We start from the raw sequence: 19,434 nt of genomic DNA on the forward strand, positions 1-19,434 counted from the left end.
GTTGCAGAGTATGGGCTCTAGGTGCGTGGGCTTCAGCAGTTGTGGCACATAGGCTCAGTAGTTGTGTCACAGAGGCTTAGCTGTTCCACAGCATGTGAAATCTTCCTGGACCAGGGATCGAACCCATGTCCCCTGCATTGGTAGGCAGATTCTTAATTCCTGAACCACCAGGAAAGCCCTACACAGTGATTTTTCAACTGGACCCAAACTCACTTAAGTCTTCTGGTTTTAAATAACTGGGCTAACTGTGATTTTTTTTTTTAAGGTAAAAACTGTACTGGTATTCATCATAGCTTAATAAACTGTAAAGTGTCTCTCTCCCCTGAGTAACATTTGCCCTTCTTATTAATGTCAGCGTTTGAGCTGACGCTCTGCTGTTGAGGGAGAGTATAGTACAGAGGTGAAAAGTGCAAGAGCTGGAGCCAATCTGATCTCCAATCTCAGCTATGCTACTTACTTGCTGTGTGACCTTGGGAAGTTACTTGATCTCTTTGAGCCTCAGTTTCTTCATCTGTAAAATGGGATAATATTACTTATGATATGTTCTTGTGAATTAGTGTCTTATTTGTAGCAGTGCCTGAAAAATAATATGCTCTCAATAACTGCTAGTTACAGTCACCTCCAAGTGAGTTGTTTAAGGGAAAGATTTGAAGTCAGTTGATTAGAAGATTTGTGCTCTTTCATAAAGTCTCAGATGATGCCATCTGAGAAACCAACAAGGAATCTGATCACTGGTATGTGCAAATGAATTGTGGATTTTTTTTTGTTGTTGTTATTAAATTCAGGTAAATGACTTAAATTGACTTAAATTTAATGACTTAAATTCAGATAAATGACTCAAGAAATGAAGCATCTGTTTGGAAGTTGTGTTAAGATGTTGACTGTGCCAGGTTTTTTGGGAAGGGCAACTCTCAGTTTACACAGATGTAAACTGTGTAAACTCCCTCCTCTAAATTCTGAGGAGGGAGTTGAAGGAGACTGTGTGAGTCCCAGAAAGAGGACTTATGGGCTTACAGGGTAATACCAGCTCCTAGAAGGAAGGAGGGTGTTTGTGCTGATAGAACCACAGTGGGCCAGTGGAAATGCAACCAATTTCCACATTAGCTCTGGGCCAAAGCAGTTTCTTGACAAAAAGAAACACTGCTTTGAATGACCTTCACACTGAGTGCCCTGGGCCAGTCCCGAGGGTTTCTTTCTCCCCTCATTCCCATCTCCTGGGTAACAGCAGATAGGAAGCCAGCAAAGAAGAGGATGAGAGCATAATCTTCTCAGTCACATGACAGACCCGTAGTGTCTTTAAGAAACAAATACCAATGGGAAAGATGGACGTTTATTCCCTGTTAGGTTGCTTTGGTGATCCAGGGTAGTGTTTGAACTAGACTTGGGAAGCTGCCTGGGTATCAGAAAGGGTGCATGTAGAATGTGTTGATGAACTGCTTTGAATGCTAGTGGGCAACTCAGCTCCTGCAGACTCTCCTTGGGGAGGGCCTGGGCCTGGGGAATGTGTGATTCACTCCACTCCAGCCTTTAGGAGGATGAGGCATGAGGAAGCGTGGGTGACATGACAGAGACTCTGGAGGACAGGCAGCTTGTGGAGGGGGACAGGGTCTCAGGAGTCTGTGAGATCTTCCTCCATGCTTGTTTCCCTGTGTCCTGCCGTGTGACCTTGAACAAGTTACAGCACCTCTCCGAATGTCCGCATCTTCTTACAACTGAGTGTTGGTCATATTATCCCCCTTCCAAAGCTGTTACCAGGATCAAAGGAAAAAATGTATAAGAGGTGCAAATGCAGCTCTTTCTTCTTATAGCACTATTAATTATTGGAAGGCAAAGTTTCTTTATGGCCAGCTGCCATTCAGGCCATGCTGATAGCTCCCTTGAGGGATACAAGTAGTTGGATGAGATCTTTGCAATGACCTACTGAAGTAGACAGGAGAGCAGCTGTGATCAGGTGACACTCTGAGGCTTGCAGGGGTTAAGCATCTTCTCCAAGACTATTTAGGTAGCAGCTGGTAGAACCAGGCTAGAGGGAGGCAGTTCGCTGACTCCTGGCTCAGCACTCTCCTGTTATAGATGCTCCTGGAGGGCTCAGTTATTTATTGCAATGTTAAAAAAACACCCCCAGGGACTTCCCTGGAGGTCCTGTGGTTAAGACTCCATGCTTCCACTGAAGGGGGCACAGGTTCAATCCCTGGTCAAGGAACTAAGATCCTGCATGATATGTGGCATGGCCAAGAAATTAAAAAGGAAAAACACCATTCTTTGTGGCTTACAAAAATAAACTTGAGATTCTGTGTTACAGCAATGTAGGCTGGGCTGAGCTGGGTGGTTGTAAAGGAAGATCCATTTTATTTCTGTATCTTCTACTCACTCCAAACTCTTCTGGTCACCAGGTGGATGGGGTTTCTCTCCCAAATCAAACAATTCCATGACACCAGAATTATAGACTGTCCTGTAACTTAATTCTGACACCATCTACCAACTCCATGGGTTAAGGGCTCAATCCCACAAGGCCACCTCTGTACCCCCACATCAATGCCAGTCACAAATCCAGGTTGTCATCTGTGCTTCTGACCAAATGATTCTGTAGATTGGAATTTCCCACAATCCTCTTTTCAAGTTCAAGTTTCTAGAGCAGCTCACAGGACTCAGGGAAACAGTTTACTTGTTAGACGACCTGTTTATTATAAAAGGCTGTAACTTGGGAATACCCTTGTGGTCCAGTGGTTAGGACTCCGTGCTTTCACTGCTGAGGATGCAGGTTCAATCCCTGGTCAGGAAACTAAGGTCTCTCAAGCTGTGTGGCATGACCAAAAGAAAAAAAATTATGAGTATTACTCAGGAACAACGAAATGGAAAAGATCCATAGGGCAGGGTAGGTGGGAAGGGGCATCCGGCTTCCATGCCCTCTCCGGGCACACCTTCCTCACAGAACCTCCATGTGTTCATCAACCTGGAAGCTATCTGAACCCCATCCTTTCAGGTTTTCAAGGAGTCTTCAATACACAGACATGACTGATTAAATCACTGATATTAATTCATCTTCTAGCCCCTGTCCCTTCCCCATGGGTGGTGTGGCAGTGGGGTGGGGAGGGGCCTGAAATTCCAATCCTCAAATCACAGGGTTGGTTCCCCCTGGCAACCAGCCCCATCCTCATTAAGATAAACTCTAAAGGGGCTTGTGAATAATAAGGCACTCCCCTTTATCACTTGAGTTGTTTCTGGAATTGGAGCTATTTGAGGACAAAAGACCAAATATTGTAACAAAAGAGTCTCCCATTGTTTTTATCACTTTGGAAATTACAAGGGTTTTAGGAACTATGTGCCAGTAACAGAGACAAAGACCAAATGTATATTTCTTATTGTAAATCACATTATCACAGTGGTACTGCAGATCTGAGGCACATGTGGCTGGTATTGGTCAGACTCACTTCTGCATTTTTGTCAACTCCCTGGTTGGCTGGGGGCTGGCCAGCCACAGATACTCAACTAGGATGGCTGTTTCTGCCCCATTGTAGCTCCTCATTAGCCAGTAGGCCAGCAGGGGCTTCTTCCCATGACAGCAGTGGCAGGGCTCCCAAGAGCAACAAGAGAAAGCCCCTTATGTGTAGGCAATTTTCAAGTCTTTTCCTGTGGCACAGTTACTGTTGGCCAATTGCCCAAGGCAAGTCATTGGTGAAACTTGGGTCTTTGTGTATGGGAACTATCCAAGGGCATGGATACAAAGAAATCTATCCACAGTTGCAGCATTCTGCCATGTGTACAGTGACGAAAGGGAGAAGATGAGTGCCAGGGCTCCAGTTTTTATTCAACCTGGGATTCTGTGCCATGGGCCAGAGGCTGGTGTTCTTACTCTGAGAAGTCTCCTTGGATTCCTAAAATATAGTTCAAAATATAGTTCCTCATTCTTCCGCATCACAGTGCACTACTGTGATGGGAGTAGTGTGATTGGGGGAGTTTGTAATTTCTTCAGTTCTGTCTTGCCACAGCAAAAATTTGAATCGACAGACGGATCGGTGTCACAGCTCAATTTTATTTGGCATGCAAAGAAAAATACATCCTCAAGGCGTGAGGGTGGGCTGACCCAAAAGACGTGAAGAGAAGAGAAGCTCAATTTTGGCTCCTCTTTTTATGTTTTTTCCTCCTCCCCCTGAGCCTGCCCTATGTAAATTGGGCTAGCCAGGAGGGCTGTTTGTTTCACTGAGGTCAGTCCTCGGAACTTCCTTTGTTCTATTTTTGCGGGCTTTTCCCTTCTTTGTCTTTTAGCTATCCCATTCTGGACTCCTTTTCCTTATTCTAACTACCTAACATTCTCCCCTCAAGAGAAGGAGGCCCAATTCTTTGGGAATTGGGGCATCAAAGTCTCTCTGGCTACTTCCTGCAGAGCTGGGATGGCGAAGGGGCATTGGGCCTCCTCCTCTTGCTAGTCTCAAGCCTCAGAGTCCTTATAGCAGTGTCCATCTAAGGGTGAGTGATATTTTCTGTGATCGGGTGTAGTTTTATATATCCTTGTTGAACTGGCACTGCATGTTTTAGCTTGTTGACCTGGGCAGAGACAAAATGGGTTAGACAATTGATAATACATGAGGCAATCTTAAGCAGCATCAATATGGTGATAATAAGGATTAGTAGGGGCATTAGCCAACTCCAAATTCCCTCTCGCCATGAGAAGGATCTCTCAAAGAGAGATCGTAGTCACTCCAAGAACTCTCCAGCTCATTCTTTGAGATCCTGTAGGATCTGAAGGTTTTTCTTGAGCACTGTAAGACTTTCTTTAACTTAGTTGGAAGTATTTACCCAGAAACAACACGTCTCATTCAAGATGTCTCAAGTCTCTCCTTGTTTGGGGATCAAGAGATCCCAGTTCAGTCACTCAGTCATGTCCAACTCTTTGTGACCCAATGGGTTGCAGCACACCATGCTTCCCTGTCCATCACCAACTCCCAAAGCCTACTCAAACTCATGTCCATTGCGTTGGTGATGCATCTCCTGTCTATTTGGAGTACAACCCCTGCCAAGCTGTGTTGGCTCTTTAGAGCTGTCCTGAGAAATCTTATCCCTAGAAACTTAATTTTGGGGTTGTTCATTAGAATGGCACTCATTTGTAGTCCTGAATAGGTATCTGAGAGCTCCCAGCGGCTCACAGGTATATTGAGTGTCTTCTTTTGTTTTCTTCCATGGTTTGACTCATGAGTAGTGAATCCAGGAGTCATGTCCTGGTGCCTTAACTGCTGTGGGGGTAGAAAGTATTACAGGGTAGGGGCCCTTCCATGTGAGCTGGAGTTCAAGCCTTTGGGGACCCATCTTTACAGACTTTAATTAGGACTTGAGTCCCTGGAGCATATAGTGGTGACTCTTTAGAATCTTTCGGGTCCTGGTTGACACCCCACAAGTGTATATTTGTTGGAATTGCCCAATAGTCATGGTAAAGACTGGAGGGTCTGAGCCTCTGGATCTAGGAAGAGGTCATTGACATAAACAAAAGGTCTCCCATAGAGCATCTCCTAAGGACTAAGACCAACCTGTTCCTTAAGGGTAATAAAGGTGCAGAGGAGAGCGATTGGTAAGCCTCCTTCCATCCCAGGGAGGTCTCCTGGATTATCTTTTTTACCGCTCATTTTAAGAATTTGTTGATTCTCTCTACTTTTCCTGAAGACTGAGGAAAATGGAGATAAAGACTCCAGGCAAAATGGAGATAAAAGGTAATGCCCAATGCTTTAGAGACCCCTTGGGTGACCTTAGTAAATGTGTCCCATTGTCACTTTGTAATGACCTGGGCAGACCAAATCTCAGAATGATTGCATGGAGTAGTTTTTTTTTTTACCCCTCCTCAGCCTTCTCAGTGTGGGTGGGAAAGCCTTCAATCCATCCTGTGAATGTATCTATCCTAACTAGCAGGGGTTTATATCCTTGAAAAACTGGCATCTGTGTGAAGTCCATCTGCCAGTCCTCTCCTGGGTAGGTCCCATGTCATTGGACGGGCTGGGCCAGCTGGGGTCTTCGAGCTCCTTGGGGGTTGTTTAACTGGCAAGTGGGACAAGAGGAGACCACTTGCCTCATAGTTGTTTGGAGGCCTGCTCCTCTGAAGGACCTGTCTAGTCATCTTTGGAGGACCTTTTCCTCTAAATGAGTGGTGGCATGTAAGGAGTTAACCAACCTCCATTGGAGGTTCCCAGGCAGAAAAAGAAGTCCCTCCTTGTGGAACCACCCCATATGATCTTCTTGAAAGCCCTCACTCTTAGCTTTAAGAGTTTCACCTTCAGTATATGAAGGAGTTTCTGGCAAGTTAGTCTGTGGAACTAAGGTGGCAACCCCATTAGGTCATGGTTCTGTAATGCTGCTCTCTTAGCTGCCTGATCAGCTGCTTGGCTCCCTCGTGCCACTTCCATGTTCCCTTCTCTGGTGTCCTTTACAGTGGGAGACTGAAACCTCAGCGGGCAGATGGACTGCCTCCAAGAGTCTAAGGATTTGATCACCATATTTGATTGGGGACCCTCGGGTGGTCAAGTGGCCCCTTTCTTTCCAAATAGCAGCATGTGCATGTAGCACCAGAAAGGCATACTTGGGGTCAGTGTCAATAGCTACTCTTTCTCCTTTTCCTAGCTCTAAAGCTCAAGTCAGGGCTATGAGCTCAGACAATTGGGCTGAAGTACCTGGTGGCAAAGGTTTAGCCTCTGTGGTCTCAAAATTGGAGACTACTGCATACCCAGCTCTTCTTTTTCCATCCAAGACAAAGCTACTTCCATCAGTGTACCAGATTTCCTCAGGATCAGAGGGTCTTCAGAGGATAGTCTGACAATTCCTCTTGGGGTTTTGTCCAGTGGTCCAAGGTTTCTAGGCAAGAGTGAAAGGGGAGAGAGTCCTCAGGGATAGGCAAGAGGGTGGCTGGGTTAAGAACCTCACAAGGGGATATAGTCAGGCCCGGATGTTCCATCAGCACTATTTGATATTTGAGGAATATTTGATCAGACATCCATAAATGGCCTCTCCATTCAGGAGTTGTTTCACTTGGTGGCTGATAAAAATAGTTTGTCCGCAAGAGAGAGTTTTAAAGCATCTTCTAACAGGACTGCAATAATTGCAAGATTTTGAAGCAGAGAAAGATCTCTTCCCAATAAGGGAATAGGGCACTCAGGGACCACCAGAAACTGGTGGGAAAATATTTGTCTGTCCCAGCAATGAAGAAGTGCTCGGGTGAATCTTTTTGTAAGTGTTTTTCCTGTAGCACCCTAAATGGTACAGCTTTGGGAGGAGAAGGCTCCAGAGTAGGAGGTCAGGACAGAGTAGGTAGGCGCTGTGTCAGTCAAGCAATTCTTGGACCTATCTGCCACATCCTGTTGCACCCTTGGCTCCAGCCCCGTGATGGTTACCTGTGAGAGGCGGGTTGGCTGGTGTGGGCCGCTTCAGTCCTGTTGAACCATCGTGAGGGAAGGCTTGGCGCTTGACCTTGAGGCTCTTGGGTCCTGAGGGCAGAGTACCTCCCAATGTCCCAACTGATGGCATTTGTAGCACGTTTTAGGAGACTTGTCACAGTTTGGACACTCTTAGGCCCAATGTCCTGCCTGTGTACATATTAGGCATTTGCCTTGTGCTTTGTCCTTTAAGGACTCGGGGTTTGCCATAGGGCTTCCCTGGAGGGCGTCCAGCATGCTTTGTCTCTTTCCTTTTCTCCCTTTCCTGGACCTTGGCCTCTCTCTCCTGTTCTCTGTTATAAAGGCTATTGGTGGCTGTCTGGATGATCTCATCTAAAGAGGCAGCACAGTCCTGCTACTGTAGCTGTTGTAACTTTATCCTGACATCTGATGAACACTGGGACAGGAAATTTGTCCTTTAAAATCACCTGTCTGTCATAAAAGTCTAAGTCCAGATTGGCAAACTTCTGGAGGGTCTCTTTTAACCTTTCCAGAAAGGCAATGGGGTTCTCATCGGGCTCTGGAGTTATTGCTGAGCCCTGGTCATAGCTGATTACTTTCTGCTGGGCTGCTTTTAGTCCTGCCTTTACACAGATAAGAGAATGATCCCTTTCCCAGATGTGCTCAGGGTCATTATAATTCCAATTAGGATCTGAGAAGGGTACTGCATTTCCCCCCGCTGGGTATTTATCTCTTGACATGTGAAGCCCCATAACATACCTTCGGGCTTCCTTTAAGACCCTAGCATGCTCAGGCTCAGATAAAGTTTTACTAAAGATGACCATGATATCCTTCCAGGTCAAGTCAAAGGCCAAGGGAATGTGTTGGAATGTATCTATATATTTGCCTGGTCTTGTTTGATTTGTCTTAGTTCTAAGAGGGAGAAGGGCGTATGACCTGGGTTGGTCTGAATTCTCCAGTTTCAACTAAGGGGCACACTCATGTTGGCTTTCATGGAGGGGGTACTCCTGGATATGGGGGCACGTTTGGATACAAGGAAGGCGTGCCAGGCAACTTGGGAGCCATGGGAGGTGAGCCTTCACGAGGAGCTTCCCTTTCTTGGTTCTCTGTGCCTCACACCATTTGCCTAGTAGGCTCATTTTAGGGCATACAACAATCCCATACTTAAGACAGAGTTCCTGCGTGTCTCTTAGTTGGAGGGAAATTTGGACATAGGGGATCTCCGTCCATTTCCCTTGTCTTTTGCAGAATAATTCTAGCTGCATGCTGGTATTGTAATTTAAGCTCTCATCCTCAGGCCAGTGTTCCTTGTCCCCCAGAGGATACTGTGGCCATACAGTGGCACAAAAGAATTTTAAGTGAGTTCTCCTTGGGGTTAGAGGATCGAACAGCTTCCAGTTATCAAGGATGTATCTCAAGGGCATCTATTGGGAAGTGGATTGCTTATTTCCCATCTGAAAGACAGTGATGACAGGCAGGAAAAGAAAAAAAAAACTAATAGGCCTACTTCTATTTTTATGGGTTGACTTCATTAGGGGTGAGTCTTTCTAAAGTTTATCCTACCAGTATTGTTGCAACCTGAGAGCCAGGCATCCCTGGGTCAGGGTGCAGATCCCCAGGTAGGCTGAGACCTGACAGCCTCCTGGAGATCTAATCCCCAGGCAGGTTGAGGCATGTCGACCTCCTGGGACCCCTGAACTGGCAGATCCCCAAGTAGGTTGAGGCATGACAACCTTCCGAGGACCAGATCCCTAGGCAGGTCAAGGCAGGTCGACTTCCTGGGGACCCTGGACTGGAGTTGGGCATCCCCAAGGTCTCCGGCATGACCTTGGTAGCTCCAGCGTGACCTTGGTAGTCTCCAGTGCTGGGTAGAATTAAGGGGTTGTAATATTAACTCATTACTGGTTTGTCCACTGTGGATGGGAATAGATACCATGATATAAAGCAATCCAAGTCAGTGCCCTGAGGCTGAGAACCTAATTAAACAGCCATAAGCCTTATCCTCTTATTGCTCTGAGGGAATGTAAATCACTGATTTGCTCTCCTAGTCTTCCATAAGAGCAGTTTAGGGTGTTTTCAGTGGTAAACATTTCATTGTCATAGACCCACTCTAGGTAATAACAGAAGTAATGACAAAGGAGTGGGTTATCTGGTCCTGTTAGAGGCATTAAGAGTATTTTAATAATAAGTGGGATGGAGCAATGTTACCTACAAGGGGGGACGGTCCTGGTTGTAGGAGTTAGTGGCTTAAGAACAAATTGATAAGAGGCAACAAACCAGATGTTCCATAAAAGTGGAGTGGATATTTGATCTGGGGGTATGTTTGTAACTTTAGGAGAAGGATGGTAAGGATCTGGGCCCAAAGAGCCTGCAGGGCTAACTCCCAAAGTGGCAAACATTATCCCTTGAAGCCCAATTGCCCTTGAAGGGATGCCACCAACAGATGGACTTCTAGCAGGCATTGTGTGCCTGTCACCCACCGTAGCGGGCTCACTGAGAGATGCTGTTGTTGCACATGTTGTAGGAAACATGGAAGATGAAGGCCTGAATATCTAGAAAGATTGGATATTATGCAGTATTCCTCTTGCAAGGCCTAGCTATCTTCTGTTTGTCCATCCAGAAGATTGTAGAGGCAACATTGTGAACCCAGACAACATTATGGGCTCAGGAAAACAGTATGTAACAGGAGAGAAGGGCGAAGGGCACAACTTTTGAAAGAATGACATGGCCCAAGGGCATTACATAAACTGATTAAAATCAAATGGGTTCAAGATGACAAGTCAAATTCAACTAAACCTTGATCCTTAATCTGCAAGCTAAATGACACACCCAGAGGTGCCAGGACAGTTCCAAGGCACTGTCTAAAGACCAAGAAGTCGGTGGTTCCCCAATTGTTGGGATGGTCCTCCCACTCATTAGCATATGAAATCACCCAGCTTGGAAAAACTAACCATACCACATTCCATGGCCACCACACTCATCCTCTTTGATGGCCCACATCCTGTGGACTATACTTCTCTCTAAATCCTAACAAACCCACCTCTCACCTATTGCTGTGTCTCTCACTGAATTTTTTTGCAATGAGCCATCAGAAGCCTGGGCTTCATTAGGCCTTAAAACCAGGCACCATGGGTTTTGGCCAGGCTCAAGTCCCAGGAGAGAGGACCTGAAGGATAGGAGGGAAAAGCAGTGGGAAAAAACGTGCTGAGGAATCCCCTTCATAACCTGCTGGAAAATCTACTAAATACCTGACCTGTGCTCACAGTTGTCATTGGCCTGATCCTTGGCACAAAGAAGATTAAGGACAGAAGAACCCCCACCCGCTTGGGCAACAGCTACAAGAGCGCAGAGGATAGTGGAGCCTTTGTGACACACTGGGGAGTAGCCTCTCCAGAGTCCCTCAGTTGCACCCACTGCCACTGGCCTGTTTGCGGGGGAGTTCAAGGAGACAAGAAACAAGAGATTGTAAAGGAATTAAGATTTTGTTAGCCATATGTCCTTCAAGCCATAGGGGCGAGGACTTCCTACTGCAACCAGAGGCCTTCTGGAATCTGGGACTGAGCTGCATGAGCTTTCTGCTGAGTTTGTTTTTGTTGTCCCGGTTTCCAGCATGCTGGGCTTCTTGTCACTTCCACTGCACTGAGGTTTCTTTGCATTCAGCTTCCACTGCAGGAGCATTTGCTGATTTGGGCTTCTGCTGTGTTTGGCCTCTGCCTTGCGGGAACCAAGCTGAGCTTGTTTCAGCCAGGTTAAATCCGAGAAATGGCACCATAGATGTCAGGGGAGTTTGTAATTTCCTCGGTTCTGTATCATGGCAGCAAAAATATGAAGTGACGGATGAATCAGTGTTATAGCTCAGATTTATTTGGCAAGCAAAGGAAAATACGACCCAAAAGATGTGAAGAGAAGAGAAGCTCAATTTTGGTTCCTATTTTTATGTTTGTTCTCCTCCCCCTGAGCCTGCCCTATGCAAATTGGGCTAGCCAGGAGGGCTGTTTTACCTGAGGTCCTCAATCTGGTCCTCAGAACTTCCTTTGTTCTATTTTCACTGACTTTTCCCTTTGTCTTTTAGCCACCACCATTCTAGACTCCTTTTTCCTATTCTAACTACCTAACACTATCATTGCTCTCTAATTGTTATAAACTCTGCAAGGCAGGGACTGTGTCAATCTTTTTCACTATGGTGCTCCTAACATCTAGTACAAATAAATTGTCGGTGAATGGATATCTTTATAATTTCAGTTTTGAGAATTACAGAGAGGTGTTCTCTCATGCTTCATAATGGGGCTACATCTGGCAGCTTGATACCCACACCTGGGTTTCTCTGGGTTAGAATAATCTGTTGCCCGCTCTGAGTTGGTAAGTGTAGATATAACATTAATAATAATAATGGCCATATTTATTTAGTACTAATATTTGTCACTTATTAAGTACTTATGTATGCCAGGCTTTCCACATTACTTAATCTGCAACGCACATCAGGAGAGTTCCTAGACGCTACTAAACCTCCAGATTTAAAGACTGCCACAGGCCACACTTGGCCCCATTCTGCATGCAAGACTATAAGACAGGAACCACAACTTGCCTGCAGGACAAGTCCGAGCGCTTCTTTTCTAAAGGAGTCTGTGTCGCAGTTCACAGATAGGAGGAGACAAAATCTCATCAGGCAGGTGCAGGATTCCTCTTAGCTTAAAATCCCCCTTCCCCACAGGAGACAAATTCTCTTGTAACAATTCCACGGAGACATCTTCCAGGGTCCCTGTGGGGACAGGACAAGAATCACCTTTCTGAGGGACGCCCAAAGCTATGGCATTCTATCTAGTGTTTATAGTTCATCCAACCAAAAGCAATCTACCAATCAGGGATGATCTTTATCCTAGGAGATGTTGCTTAGAAATAAATTTGACATACTACCCTTACCAGGTAAGTAGGGGAACAGAGCTAGAGCACTAACTAAGGCCATGTTCTAGTGCAAATAGGAGTGTACCCTGGTGGTTTAGTGGTTGGGATTTCAGGCATTCACTGCTGAGGTCTGAATTCAATCCCTGGTGAGAGAGCTCAGGGGCTTCCCAGGTAAATAATCCATCTGCCAATGCAGGAGATGCAGGACACTTGGGTTTGATTCCTGGGTCGGGAAGATCCCCTGGAGGAGGAAATGGCAGCCCACCACAGTATTCTTGTCTGGACATTTCCATGGGCAGAGGAACCTGGCGGGCTACAGTTCATGTGGCTGCAGAGTCAGACACAACTGAGCATGCACACACGCAAGCATGAGAAAACAGATTCCGCAAGCCATGTGGTGCAGCCAGGAAAGAAAGTAGAGGAGGGTCATTCACTCTCACCTATTATGACCTCCACTGTATAGACAAGCAAACATAGAGAAGTTCAGTAAGTAGCAGAGCAAGGATTGAGCCCAGGTCCTAGGCTGCATTGCTATTCTGTTAGTCTACCTAGCATTCTTTTTATAAAAATAGAATTAAATCATAAATTACAAAGCAAGCTGTTTGTTGCCCATAGGTCATACTTTTCTTTGGACTGTGCCAAAGATTGGAATTTCATTAGTGCTAGATTGATAGCGCCTATTACCTTTTGTTAGTGCCTGTGGAGCAAACTAAGAGGAACCAGGCATAGAACTAAGCTGGCTTTACACTCCCAGCTGGATGTCTCCAAACTTTTTTGGTCATGCACTCTATTGGTAAGATACTTTTGCAGGCACATTCCCAAATGCATGTATTTTAATTATTTTGAGATTGTATACACATATGATACCACATATGTGGAATGTTCAAAATAGGCAAATCCACAGAGAAGAAAGTAGCTTAGTGGGTGCCAGGAACTAGGGTGGGGAGAGTGAATGGGGAGTACCTGCTGATGGGTACAAGGTATTTTTCTTTGTTTTTTTTGGCTGCACCACCCTGAGTGTTCATTGGAAGCACTGATGTTGAAACTAAAACTCCAATACTTTGGCCACCTGATGCGAAGAGCTGACTCATTGGAAAAGACCTTGATTCTGGGAAAGATTGAGGGCAGGAGGAGAAGGAGAAGATGACAGAGGATGAGATGGTTGGATGGCATCATCGACTTGATGGACATGGGTTTGGGTGGACCCTGGGAGTTGGTGATGGACAGGGAGGCCTGGTGTGCTGCGATTCATGGGGTTACAAAGGGTCAGACATAACTGAGCGACTGACTCTTCTTTTGGGATCTTAGTTCCCTGACCAGATGTGGAACCTGTGCCCTCAGCAGCGAAATCAGGGAGTCCTAACTACTGGACAGCCAGGGGATTCCCTACAGGGTTTCTTTGAGGGTGATGAAAATATTCTGGAATTAAATAGTGGTGATGTTTGCACAACCTTATGCACACACTAAAACCACCGAAGTATACATATACTTTGAAATGTGAATTTTTTGGTATGTGAGTTATATCTCAATTTTTTAAAAATTATATACATTTAGTAAGGTACTAAAATAATGTACACATTATAAAGACTAGCCTAAAAAAAGTTACAGGGTGAGATTTAAAAAGTTGTAAATAAAAGTCCTGATAGCATCTTCAGTCACCCCAACAGACTGTCTTGTGTTCCCTGTGGACTCACTTCTTTAAACCATCTCTGAACAGGCTGTGCCCCTAATTATAAGTCTTTTCTGGCTCTCAATAAAAGCCCTTTCTACTTTCATGGCTGTTTTGAATTTCAGTAAATTTGCTTATCAATCAACAGGAATGATGGTTAACTAACATATCTTGAGTATGCACTAGATACCAAGCTTCTAAGTTTATGTACCTCATTCCTATGTGGCTCTATTATTATTCTCCCCATTTTACAGTTGAGGAAACTGAGACTCAGATAGGCCAAGTAACTTTTCCAGAGTCAAGGCTATTATGTGGTTGAATAGGGCTCCAAACCAAGTAGCCCAACCTCTAGACTATGTTCGACACCTACTATGTACCTAGAACCAGGGAATGCACAAAGTCCCCATATCCTGGGAGCTTATCCTCTGATGGAAGAGCTGGGGGGGGGGGGGCAAATTATCAAGTAAGTGTCAAAGTACTGATATTTCTAAATTCTCTGAAAGATATTTGATAGCCAAGTTCGTGTCTTTTCTCTTCCAGAAATTCTTGGGATAAAGGAATTAAGTGTGAACTTTAAATCAAACTTTGTTGAAGTAAACAAATAACAAAGCAACCCCACAAGTTTTGTTTATGCCTCTGAGCTGAGCCAGGGAGGCTTTGGGGTGTCAGGGGTGCCCCAGATATCCTGCCAAGACCAATTCTGGCAGAATTCACACACCCTGAACTGTTGGGATTCAGTGGCTGCATGCCCAGCTTACGCTAGTGTTTAGAAGCTTGGACTCTTGGCTTATCCTCTGAGAACTGAAAAGGCCTCAAATTGTAGGGAGGCTTTGGATTTGCTGCAGGACCCTAATTGCTAGGCAAATCACATTATATTTGTAAGCTCTTCATGATATGTAGAGACAATAATATTGCTATGAATTTTAACTTTAGGCTATTGAATAAGGATTCTTGAATTAGCCTTTCTGTATACAAATTCTAAATCTCTACCCAGTGTAACAAACAAAAATGATGAGATCTTGATTATTGTTGTTGTTGTTTAGTCGCTCAGTCATGTCCTACTCTTTTGCAACCCCGTGGACTTTAGTCCAGCAAGCTCTTCTGTCTATGGAATTTCCCAGGCAAGAATATTGGAGTGGGTTGCCACTTCTTTCTCCAGGGGATCTTCCTGACCCAGGAATCGAACCCACATCTCCTGCATTGGCAGGCAGATTCTTTACCACTGAGTCACCAGAGAAGCCACTGAGATCTTGATTAATTGACATGAAAGGATTTTCATAATATAGCATTCCACGGAAAAAAGTAGATTTCAAAAGTATATTATAGCATGATTCCATCTTTGTATTCATATTGGTATGTAGTTATCTGGAGAAAAATATAAGGAAAGGGCAGGTACCACAGTGTTAATAGAGCTTGTTTCTGTAGGAATGAAACTGATCCATAATTTTAAACTACTTGTCTGTATTTTCTGACTTTTATTGTGATGAGTGTACATTGCTTTTGTAATTAGAAAATTATTTTTTTACACAGAGATACTCCCTGAAAGTCACTCAGTCATGTCCGACTCTTTGCGACCCCATGGACTGTACAGTCCATGGAATTCTCCAGGCCAGAACACTGGAATGGATAACTGCTCCCTTCTCCAGGAGATCTTCCCAACCCAGGGGTCAAACCCAGGTCTCCCGGGTTGCAGGTGGATTCTTAACCAGCTGAGCAACCAGGGAAGCCCAGAGATACTCTCTACCCTATTTGTTTATTTTTTTATATGGACTATTTTTAAAGTATTTATTAAATTTGTTACACCACTGCTCCTGTTTTATATTTTGGTTTTTTGGCCACTAGGCATGTGGGAACTTAGGTCTCCAGCCAGGGATTGAACCTGCACCCCTTACATTGGAAGGTGAAGTCTTAACCACCGGACCACCAGGAAAGTCGCTACCCCATTTTAGACATGGGAGAAGAATGATACTGTGATGAAGATCACACTTCTGAAACATTGGAGTTATCTTGGCTAATTTCTGTTCCTACTTGGTTCCTTCCCCAAAGGAGCACCCAAGACCAGACCTCTTTCTAATCAGAGGAGGCTAAGGCTGGGATGAGACACCACCTGCAGACTAGGTTCCTGGGAATTTCTTATGGGATGGTAACCTGCCAGAAATCTTAGGACAGTTTACTTTTGGAGGCATGGGCCTACATTCAGTCCCTAGTCCTCAGTATCTGCCTGTTTAGCATCCCAGCTGGTGAGGACAGGAACAAGGTTGACAAGCCCCTGACGCTGCATCCTCTGGGCTTTGCTTTTCTCCAGGCGTCACTGCCCCTGCTGCTGAGAGTGGAAGAGAGGAAAGGACCTCCAGACAGCAAGCGTCCTCCCCACCATGGGGCAGACCTGCCAGCGAGGATGGGTAAGAGCTCCTCTAGCTTTCCTCTGACTTCACAAGGTCACATGCGCCCCTTCCTGCTCAGCCCACTCACTCTGGCAGGAGTTACATTAGGGTCCATTTTACAATGGAAGCCCCAGACCAAGAGCCCTGCAGGGACTTGTTATGGAACAAGTCAGGAACCCCTCAGATACAGCCTTTTTCTGTGCAGTTTAATTTTCACTTGAGCTGGAAATGTCCTGACTAAGGCGAGCCCAGAGGATTATTCATGTAACCCCTCTGTTTAATTACTTCCTAGATAGTCATCTGCAAAGTCACAGATGCGTGATGTAAATAAGACTGTGACCTTTTTCTAAGAGAAGACTTCTAGGGCTGTTTTCCATGTTGCCATGTAAAAGCTAAAGCCCTTTCTTGCCTCTTACAGACAGCTTTGCTGCTCCTCTGGATGTTGAAACACATCCTGGAAGATGTTTACAGGACAATGTTCTAAGTGGGCTGGCTCATTTTAAATTAACTTGTACTGCAGATGGCCCCTCTGGGCAAGGGCACACTTGCTCCTTTTTAAAGTTATGGAAATAGAGGCACTGCCGGGTTTTAAGCCCAACAGACAGTCAGACAATCGCAGAGCTAAAGTTTTGGGGACAGAACTCTCACACCAGCATCTTACATCTCAAACACTCCTGTGGCCCCAGCACTCCTGGGTGTCAAATTAATTCCCAAATAGTGTTTGAAAGTGGGGAAGTGTGTATGAGCTTGTGGGCTGCGTTAGCCTCTAGGTGAGGGGCTTCGGCACACAGGAGTGGGGTGAGGTGAGGACTTTTTCCCTCAGGCCTGCAGGACTGGTTTAAAATGTGCCGTTCTTCATCTCTGAGATGGACTTTGCAAAGTGTAGCCCAGACACGTCCTTCCTATGTCGCAGGGTGTTGAGAGAATTGGATTTCATCTCATTTCTGACTCCCCAGTGGAAGCTCAGTCTCTGTCTTCTGTGGAATCTGAGGCACCTGTCTGGTTACAGTCAGAGACTGTGAGTCCCTGGTCTTCAACTTCTTTTCCTTCCCTTATCTCCTTTACTCCACAACCAGAACGAGGCAAGTTGTGTCTGCTCAGAGGACGAGGCCCTCCCAACTGGAAGGTTTGTCTGGGGTGTCGTTGCCGCCTCTCCTGGTCCCCACTGTCCCTTTCCTGTGCCCCTGCCTGATTTTGCCAGCTCCAGGCAGAATGCCACTGAGTGTTTAAAGCAGGCCAGGCCAGCCTCGGAGAGGGTCACAAAGCAGCCAGTGTCAGAGGTGCCAGGTGGCAGTCAGCAGGCTTGGCCACTTGCACTTGGAATTCGAGGTCAATCCGTGGGTCTAGGACTGGTCCTCCATGGTACTTGGGGGCCCAGAGAGAGGAACATGGGCTCCGGGGTCTCAGACACAAGCTGAAAACTGCCGAGTTGGAGGCCGCTTTGACCTCTCAAGTAGCCCGGAGTGAGTTGGGGTAAGTTGGTGTTGTTGCCCTGTGCTTCTGTATAAATCCATGATCCATAAATCCATACAGCCGCTGCCATTTCAGGAGCAGTACCCCATGCCAGCCACTTCAGTTTTCATTCCTTTAATTTTCAAAAAGGCCCAACAAAGCAGGTGTTATTCCTATTTTACAGATGGAGAAACTGAGGCTTGGAGAGGTTAAATTACTTGCCTAATTTTGCACAGTTAGTCAGTGGAAGATCTAGGATATAAATTCAGGTCTCTCTGACCCAAAACTTATGCTTTTTGTAACTTCACATCAACCTTAAGGCTCAGGGCAAGGCATGCCACTCAAACCATAACTTCCTCAGGGCAGTTCTATTTCCAGTTGTTTCAAGCTTAGGAATGTTGTGCTTGGAATATTGCATTCCTACTCTTCATCTAACAAAGGGCCAAAAATTATATGGTTCATTCAGTTTCTTTTTCTTTGGTTCCCTGGCTATCCCAAGCCCCAGACAATATTTTTTATTGACCGCTCTCTCTTCTTTCTAGGCCTACAAATATTTGTAAGATATTTGCAAGATTTCATGAGAGTCCTTTCAGGGAAGCTTGCTCTCATGGAGTATCAATGTAAAGCCTAGACTGTTTGGGTCTTGGGCATGCAGAAGACATGCCTGGATTGTCCTGGTCATGGCTTTTCTTGTTTTCCCAACTTCCCTAGGACAATGATTTATTTATTTCTTTTAGTATTTATTTATTTATTTTATTTGGCTGCACCTGGTCTTCGTTGCAGCTCACAGGATCTTTGATTTTTGTTGTAGCATGAGGGATCTTTTAGTTATGGCCTGAGGGATCTAGTTTCCTGACCTGGGATTGAACCCAGGACCCCTGCATGGGGAGCGTGGAATCTTAGCCACTGGACCACCGGGGATGTCCCAGGGACCATTATATAAGGGCTTCTTTGGTTTGGAATCTGCTTAGAAGAGGGTGTGGCTTCTCAATTTATAACCGCCAACATTAATTGAGCACCTACTCTCTACTTGAGGCAGGATAAGAAATGCTGAAAAGATAGGGGTTGCCTTTCGGAGGGACGCAAATTTTCCTGCTGGTTCTCACAGGGTCTTGCTGCATGTCTGCAGGCTGCCATGCGACTTTCTCGAAATCTCAGTCTCCTTCCTTGAAAGGAGGATTTCCTCTTGTGCTCTGTCACTCTGGATTCCATTCCCTCTCACCCACTGAGAGTGGTGTTTGCAGGAGTCCCAAGAGCAGCAGGAGGGAGCAGGCCCCAGCACAAGCCATTTTTCAAGTGCTTGCATGCTGATACCCCTGTCCTTCTGGCCAAAGCAAGTCACAGAGCCAGTCTCAGAGTCACTGTGGGAGGAGACAACGCCAGCGCATAGATACAGAGAGGCCAACTCTTGTGGCTGGTTTTTTTTTTTTTGGTGAACAATTTACTACTTATGTCCTCCTTATCACCGCAGCTGCCATGATGAAGAAATCCACATGAGCCTGTCTTGTTTGGCAGTCCAGTTCAGTCACTCAGTCGTGTCCGACTCTTTGCGACCCCATGGACCGCAGCATACCAGGCCTCCCTGTCCATCACCAACTCCCAGAGTTTACCCCAACTCATGTCCATTGAGTCAGTGATGCCATCCAACCATTTT

At 45.6% G+C, this 19,434-nt stretch overlaps 1 protein-coding gene across 2 annotated transcripts in view; it reads left to right on the top strand.

Moving 5' to 3' along the window:
- HK1 (hexokinase 1) overlaps positions 1-19,434 on the top strand; it is a 120,293-nt gene that overhangs the window by 17,384 nt on the left and 83,475 nt on the right. For both annotated transcript variants that reach the window (XM_070470756.1, XM_070470757.1), the window contains one exon: positions 16,250-16,346. In XM_070470756.1, coding sequence (XP_070326857.1) covers positions 16,320-16,346 — 27 coding nt within the window. In that variant the 5' untranslated portion in view covers positions 16,250-16,319. The remainder of the gene's footprint in view (positions 1-16,249; positions 16,347-19,434) is intronic.

The sequence above is a fragment of the Odocoileus virginianus genome, chromosome 7, assembly GCF_023699985.2.
Source record: "Odocoileus virginianus isolate 20LAN1187 ecotype Illinois chromosome 7, Ovbor_1.2, whole genome shotgun sequence".
In the NCBI taxonomy this organism is placed as follows: domain Eukaryota; kingdom Metazoa; phylum Chordata; class Mammalia; order Artiodactyla; family Cervidae; genus Odocoileus; species Odocoileus virginianus.